Genomic DNA, 8,593 nt, shown 5'->3' with positions numbered 1-8,593 from the left:
GTGATTGGCTGCTTAGAAATTAAGTGTTAACGAGCAGTTGGACAGGTGTACCTAATAAAGTGGCCGGTGAGTGTACGTAGAAAATGCTAGCAACAAAAAAAGGACCATAAGGAGTGAGAAAAAAGTTGTGGGCCTTCATGAAGAGGGTCAAGGCCCAAACCTCAGGTTTTAATGAACACAGAGAGCTATTTTCTTTTAACAGAGCAAATATTGTGTCTTCTTATGTATGTTGTATATAACCATCAATACGTGTCCATCCCTTGGTAGGTGAAGGTTTTAAAAAAGAGTAGCATGTGCTGTGCTTAATTTGGATGAAAACAACCATTTCTTTTGGTTGGCAAAAAATCTCTGTAGGACATCAGGAACACAGAATATCATCAAACTACTTTCTTTGTAAATCACGAGAACCACAAACTCCTAATTCGGTGAAGCTGAGGCTACTTGATATTAATCTTTATAATTCTTAATGGGAACTAACTAATAAGACACCTATGTCTTATGGAATATATTAACTCTATTTTCTCTTTAGTGAGAATTTGGTTTACATTTAAATTGAATTCATCACTATCATCACTGAAATTAAAATATCAAAGAAGATACAAACAGAGGCTGTATGGATAGGATTTTGGGTCCATGTTGGTGACATTTGCCGGCTAAAGCCATTAAACTAGCCAAACACTAGTGCTTATGCTTAGAAATGTTCTGAGTTGGCAGAGGCAAAAATACACTGCAATACCAAATCGAGTGAATACTGACACTCTACTGCACTCCCCTAGCCTTTTAGGTACACAAAATGTTGATAGAAATGACCCAACAAGTAGGTAAAAACCTGCTTGAATGAAATAGAAACTCTTCAAGCTAAAGGTCTTTGCACTTGGTCTGCTTTGGCAGGAAATTAAGGTCCATAATGTTGATGTGTCAGAATAATGAGGCTGGACTTAAATATTTCTATAAACACAGTATTAGGGTATAGGCTGTGATGGTGCGTGACAGCTTGTAGTTTTTTTTAAACCTTGATTAATTTTCTCAACCAGTTGTCAAAATGCTGCATTGGTACACATAATTACCTGTGTCCATCTTTCCGTCCTGGGCAGCGGGTCCGTCTGGTATTACACTCTTCACTTGCAGGAACTCATCAGGCTCGTCCCCTCCAATGATCGTGAAGCCAAATCCCATGTTGCTCTTCTGCAGGGCTGTCGACAGGAAGTTCCCCTTCAGCTGAGTTGGGTCCCTCGTAAACAATGGCTTCTCTGAAGGGACAGAAGGTTTTGAAGTATGATTTTCATGTGTTCATATATTCTTGATATTTTGATAACATGTACATTGGGTTTGTGACATTGAAAGTAATGTTTGAAATTATCTTTTCAGTGCTGAATATGTGCTATTGTATTTTTTCTCTTAAAAGGTCCAATGCGTAGGAATTTTCCCCATCTAGCGTTAAGAAAAGCCAGTCTCTTGCTGTTTTCAATATTCTTCTTCTTTTTCTGGGCGAAAAAAAAAGACTCCTGATCCTAAAATTAGCATTTTGAATACGTGAGGTCCTCCATGTTTCCTTCCTCAAACATGCTGGGGCTGAGAAGCGACGATACCCATAAGCAGATTAGCAGCACCTGTGAGTTTATCTTATGAAAGCAAAAACGTGAAAGGCGGAGCAGTGTGTCCTGTGTGTCCCTTACCGGCTAACGTATTTCAAGATGGTGCATGAACATGGAGCGTCTACCCCAGTTCATGCAAATGGAAATGTAAAATTTCAAGCCAATAGGAATACTTGGAATAGATGGTGGTGGTAAATATTCATGAAAAAGTACGAGTTTGTGAACAGGCAAAACCAATTTTGATAATAAACTAAACATGTTGCACACTGGACCTTTAATACAATAAAGACACATTTGCCATGATTCCTGATAAGATAATTATAGGAGATATGAAGTCTTCACTCAGATGAAGCCATACATTATGTAATGAGCTAGTATGTCCTCATACTCAGATAAGCCCACTAGGGGCCTCAGGGCAAGCATGTTCTCTGTCCCCAGCAACATCAACAATCTCCATTCCACTCTGTACATTGTGACAATGTGAATCTGCCTGGTCAAATAGTCATGAAACTGCCCGTTCTATGAGAGATTCTTTAGGAAAACGAAGAAAAAAATGCACAATGTTAAATACAAACCATCTGTACAACAGCAAGAATTTACAAATAATTTAAAAATCCATCAGCACATGAGTTTTGGGGGCCCTAGATGGCCGGAAGATCAATGTTGTGTGCCTGTGTGTCTTTTCAGCAATCCTTGCATTTTCATATTTGTACAACTCTGTGAGTGTGTCAGCATGTTTTGATTTAAGTACTGCAAATACTGTAGTATTCCATGTGTACCTCTGTATATAGTGGGCAGTGGTAGAGCGGAGAGTCCCTGGCTCTGCATCTGTCTCTGCTGCTCTAGGCGTCTTTTGGCTTCCAACACTGGGTTCTCAAACTGAGTCCTTCGATTGATATGACTGAAAATACAATGCAGCATTGGAAATAATTGGAAAAGGGATCATTCAAAGCTTTAAGTTAGAAATAACATTACCACAATGCAGTTCTGCGTTCAAAATGTTACCAAAGTTGCAAGCTATTAACAGTAAAATGTACTTAAGAACCAAAAGTGTTCATTCTGAATAATCGTGCCATATAGTGTGTTTAATCATTGACACTTTCAAAGTTGAAAAATATTGTTGTGTCATCTTGAGTCATATGCCTCCCTGTTGGGAGAAAGGGTTGCTAGTCCTGCAGATACCAATGAAAATCACAAGTAGCTCTAAACTTCTACCTATGTGAGATGGAGGTTGGCTGCTCAGGTGGTGTCACTTCCACTACTCAGCTACTGCATATATTGATGGCTAATTGTTCCTATGTCTTGCACATGTTTTAATTTTTAAGTAATGTGTAACTAAAACCAAAGAAGAAGTGTCAATATCCCCAAACTTTCCTCTCAGGAACTATTCATTATACTTGGTTTGGAAAATTGATTTGGATGATTTAAAAAAAAATCTACTTCCAAATTAAACAGATGCCAATACATTATGTTTGTAATGCAACAGATTAGATTATATTGACCAGGTGAGCAGGTTTTTCTCAGCAGCTTGGTAGTCCATACTGACAAGCATTTCACTGTTTCACTGTAAAAGTTAAAGGAGCAGTAAGACATAAAGAAGAAATGAAAAAATGTAGTAATTTATAATTTACAATGAGGTGTTGTAAACCTTAGAAATGCAATTCCTGTTTTACTACAGAGCAGCTGAGTTAACCAAAGTCAACAGGGAGAACAGGGAGAACAGGAAGACTTACTCTACATAGTAGCTGCCGTAGATGGGGTCATCTATCTTCTCCCAGCCATAAGGCAACTCTGAGAGGAAAGAGAAAACAGACGAGGGAAATGAAGTCAGTTTACACTGAGAGCAGGAGAAGGAATGTAGACACTAAATTGAGCCACTGAGGACAGACAACATGAATCTCAGGGCTCACAGCTAGATGCTCCCAAAGTGCTCCTTTAATAGACAGACAACACTTCGATCTGCAGCGGTGGTTTCTTCATGGAGACACGAATCACAACACAGACATCAATACAAAGCTGGAATCGAGGTAAAGAACATTTAAATCGTCTGTCACATCTCAGCCCCACCTTTTCTTTCTTTCAGTCTCCTCCTATTCTCGTGTGCACTAATACTTCAAGGCCCAATACCTTCACCATACTATTTTGTGCTTGTCTCTTTTTTGTTTTCACCCACCCACTTGTTTTCGCCTTGGTTGGCTTCCATTGCTGTTTTGTTGATTGTTTCTTCATCTATCTCCTCTGATTCTCTGTTCCCTCATCACTTAATTCATCCCTTTGCTGATTTAGCTCTCCTCTCTCCATTGTTAAAGGTCTGGGTTACTGTAATACAGTGCACTATAATGAGCTCCCTCTGCTGGTGTATGGAAGATCCAGGATGTTAGGGTTTTCAGCGTTACCATTAAGCTTTCACTAAGGTATAAGGAGTACAACAAGGGAATTGACCTTGCACTGCAAAAGGCTCCGCTTACATACAACATACACGACCACAGTAACAGTCCATCTGCCCAAGCTGTTCCTCTCCCACTCAGACATACTGTATACTTGAAATACAGCACTTCTGATAAGCATTCATCACCAAGCATTCTTGAAAGGTTGATCTTCCTTATCCAAATCAATTCATCCCCATTTATTGTATTAAAGAGTTTAATTCATAAAATTCGTGACTATGCCCATAGCTGGGCATTTCCCCCCCAGGAAAATCAAGAAAAGCTAACAAAAGTAGAAGAATACAAGTGTCAAACTGTTTGCACAGGTCAATATAATAACTTGTCATACCTGGGCAACACCACAACCAATGGCAACACTACTTGGTCTAAGCATTAAACCTTAACATCTACCCAAATGTGTTTGGGTACAAAATGGCAATGTACTGAGTATTTGCTTCAAATGCCTGGTCATTCCCTCAGCCTGACTCACACCAACTCCTCTGGGCAAAAACAAAACAAAGTATTAGTGAAAAAAATAAAGAATTACTTCTTCTTCTTTTTCAGAAAGATACATTTTGTAGAAGGACGTAATGATAACACTGATTTTCTATCATAATAAAAAAAAAACTGATGTGATTTGGTTCTTGTTATGAGGAAAATGCTTGAGACAAACCGCCATTTACACAACTTATTTAATTACAGTTTTAACTACAGTCTGCATTACCAAGTAAAAACACTAGCATCAAACACTAATAATAGTGAATAATGTGAGGGACTTCACATTAATCAAAGCTTCTTTAAGGAAAAGAGTGAAATTCTTTCACGTGAACATTTGAATTTTTGATGAAAAAAAGGTAATGAAAATCAGCAGTTTGCTTCAAAAGATATATCATTTTACTGTATTTTGCCCGTAGTAGTTTATGCAATGACTGGAAAAAAAAGTTTTGAAAACATTTGAACAATACCCGACCCTCTCAAGTCACACACAAATCCTCAGCTCTATTATTTCTGACAATGATTTGTTCTGCATGACACCATGGCATCATCCCCTCACGCTGTAATACCACAATAATCTGTGTGTGAATGTGCGTGTCTGAACGTGTACAGTGTGTGATGTGCCCTGGCTGTTGAGCATGCTGACTGTGCAGCCCAAGATGAAAGGAGTGCACACCACAATTACCATAGGTCTGCTGCTTTACCGTTTGCTCAAACCACCTGCACTGCCCTTACCCCAAACAACCCTTCTCATCCTTGAGATGTAAAAGTCACACTTCAAACCACCTTAAATTCCCTCTCACCCTGTCCATAAGCCATCTTAAATGTTGACCTAACTCATCCACTAGTCGCTTGCCCTCCCCCTAAAGTAAAAGGGAGACAGTTTCCATGGAAACCACCAGTGCAAGTCTTTTTTTCCTCGCCTGAGCAGAGGGCTCTGTCTTGTCTCTATTTCCTGCTGCTGAAATACAGAGACACTGTTTGCGTGTGTTTTAATGCAGTATGCAGTATGTGTGTGTATTAGATGGTTTAACTGTGTTTGCATGTCAGAATGTTTTCAACCATCATCTTTTTTTATATTAAATAGAACACCCCATCATGCATCTGTATTTAGTATGAGCACAGAATGGCTTGATTGTGTTGCTGGGTGCTTGCCTGCTTGGTTATGTGTATCGTATTGTTGTTATTGGTGTCTCTCCTGACATGAAGTCTAATTGTTATTCCTTTGCATTAGATGACTCATCTTCCCTCTGACACAAAGTCTCCCTGATCAACAGGCAGCAATGAACTGATACAATGAACTCATCTGACTCACAGAAAAATATATACTAACTCCACTTACAACCGACTCAAAAAGACCTTCCAAACTTTTGATGAAAAATAAACCAGAACTCATATTTATATAGGGCTGCGACCAATAACAACTCCCCGGCTATCAGCCTGACAACACTTGAGCCTCCAGAGGGAAACAGACAATATTTTTAGGGTATTGTTGTAGCCAGTGGCTAAGAATTCCTCTTCCCTGCGCTGGCCGTTGTGAGTCCGATTAGCAACCAGATTCAGGTCCCAACATGCAGAAAAATTCAAAGAAAAAGCTAATAAATAGATGCCTTACACGTGGACTGTTAGCTGCATGCAATGCACACATGTGATTGGTCAATACACCTCAGACTACAAACATACAACAAACAAAAACTAGAACACTTACTATAAAGTCCAACAGTCAAAACTACCCTATTTTGAAATATTCAGGATTTATTACATCAAAAAATAAATGAAATCAATTCTCTGTGGTTAACTTTCAACAGAATCTAAAAACTTATGTTTTCTAATTATAACTGATCACAATATGGTCATTAAACTTTTTCAGCCCTCTCTCATTCAAACAAAAGATCACACCAAGATGGTGCTAGATGAAAAGACATTATTGACTAATCAATAAATTGACTAATTGTTTCAGCCTATTATATGACTGCAACCCTGTATTGTGTTTGTTTTTTTGTCTTTGCACAGACAAAGAGAGAACTCAACAGAATTTTTCAAATTTCTTTTCACTGTCTCCCTCTAGTCTGATTTCCTAATTCTCTACAGTTGGTGACTTTGACATCGTCACATCAGCCTCAGTGAGATTTCCTGCCTCTAAATGAGCATGAGTGGCATATTTCGTCAACAGCACTGAGATTACTTTGAAACCAGCGTAGGGATTGAGCGTGTATCACAGGCAGAATTGAAACCAACACTGGCCCACTCTGTTTTTGCCTTTTCTTAGCGAGAAAGGAGATATGGGCTTGTGTTATGTAACAAAAGACATGCCTGACAAAAAGACGGCAAGCAACCTAGATCTGTGGTGACAAGCCTTTGAACTCTTGGAGTCATCCTTAGCGTACAGATACAACAAAAGTTGCACATTTGAGCAAACACACCAACACAAACAAGCTTCTCCTTAAATTCACTCAAAAACACAGCATGGGAGCGACGGGAAAGGGAATAGTCAATGAGGATATGAAATGCTTAAGGAAAGTGGAGCAAAAAGACCAGACATGCATGAGATGGAAGCAACGGGGGGAATAACAAGAGGGAACAGCAGCTGAGTGTTTGTCTGCTTCCTGCCTGAGGCTGTTAGACTCTGGGAAATCCTTCAGGCAGATGGGCAGTTGAAAACAGCGCCACCTCTTTCCTCTGTTCCCTTACAGTTTATCCCCTCTCCTTGTAGAATAGGACATCCTTGCTTTCATGCATATTTCATCATTCAAAAACTACCATGTCCATTAATCTGAACAAAAATGGAAAATTGCTTTTAAATTGTCACTTGGTTCACAGGAAGCATGCCGAAAGTGCCAGTAGAGCAGATAAGAAAGTGCTACAGGACAGCACACCCGGAGTGATCATTGAAAGAAAATAATAACAGGGTGAATATTGTAGAGCAGCATGCTGGATTAAACTACTGCATATCCTTATGTCATCCATGTGGCTGCTGAGCTGCCTATACTGAAAAAGAATATTTTCTGGCAACTAAACCTGCTTCTAGAAGGCATCAATTTAAAGGTGCTGCAAGAGGATGTGATGTGTCACCAAGGACCCTTACAAACATTCTGCTAACAGCCTTTGATAACAAAATCCTCTGCCAGTGGTGATCACTTAAGCTTCCTTTAAATGAGCAGAAGAGAAAAAGTCCAAATCAACTTCACACAGTAGAAAAACTAATAAATAAATAAAGAAAGAAAGAAAGAAAGAAACAGACCGGCTTTTTTCCAGGAGGGGGGGCTTAAAGAGACAGGTGCGATAACTAATAATTTCAGACAAAGGGTGAATATGGGTTAATTCATACAGACAGTATGAGAAAAATTGGGTTTTTAAAAAAACCAAAATACAAGTATGAATCTGAAAATTAGCATAAAGTGGGACCTTTAATATGATCAATGGCACAATACAGATGTTGTCATTGACATATCTTACCATCTTTCGACAGAAAGACTAGATAAGGGTCTAATCTAAGATTTCAAAATGCTAACTGGCTAATAAGTAAGGCAAATTTCATTTTATAGAGAGCAGAAGAAACTTAACAGGTTCTGTCCAGTCACAATCACATTGAAATTTGCGCAAAACAATCAAACCTTGGAACATAACATTACTCAACAATATGTAAAATGCTCCAATCCAAATTTCTAGAACGAAAAAAAACTAAAAAACTGAAAAATGTTGTGTTCATTTATTTTAAATACCGTATATATCGTATTTATATATACAGATGTCATGATTTCTGCTCACTCTAATTTCTAAGAACACTCTTATATTGTTTTAAAACCTATAAATAGAGAAACACAGAAGCGATCACAGACAGAAATAACAGCAACACAAAATAAGTGATCACTGAGTTGAGAGCATCACAGTTGACAGAAACCTGGCATCTAAATATCGTTGGCGTTGGTGAAAGCCGATCTTTGCTCTGCCAAGACAAAGCTGAAGTATGCAGGCCATGTTTGTGAAAACGGTTTATGAATTGACAGTAGTGTGTGTGTGTCTGTGTGTGTGTGTGTGTGTGTGTTTGTGTGTGTGTGTGTGTGTGTGTGTGTGTGG

The 8,593-nt window shown here is 38.8% G+C and overlaps 1 protein-coding gene across 7 annotated transcripts in view; it reads right to left on the bottom strand.

Moving 5' to 3' along the window:
• LOC117949542 (membrane-associated guanylate kinase, WW and PDZ domain-containing protein 2-like) overlaps window positions 1-8,593 on the bottom strand; it is a 69,532-nt gene that overhangs the window by 21,327 nt on the left and 39,612 nt on the right. For all 7 annotated transcript variants that reach the window (XM_034879875.1, XM_034879876.1, XM_034879879.1 and 4 more), the window contains exons 7-9: window positions 3,329-3,386; window positions 2,375-2,496; window positions 1,068-1,250 (exon numbers count right to left, since the gene is read on the bottom strand). In XM_034879875.1, coding sequence (XP_034735766.1) covers window positions 1,068-1,250; window positions 2,375-2,496; window positions 3,329-3,386 — 363 coding nt within the window. The remainder of the gene's footprint in view (window positions 1-1,067; window positions 1,251-2,374; window positions 2,497-3,328; window positions 3,387-8,593) is intronic.

The sequence above is a fragment of the Etheostoma cragini genome, chromosome 8 (genome assembly GCF_013103735.1).
Source record: "Etheostoma cragini isolate CJK2018 chromosome 8, CSU_Ecrag_1.0, whole genome shotgun sequence".
Taxonomy (NCBI): domain Eukaryota; kingdom Metazoa; phylum Chordata; class Actinopteri; order Perciformes; family Percidae; genus Etheostoma; species Etheostoma cragini.
This window is presented reverse-complemented; position numbering and strand designations above follow the sequence as displayed.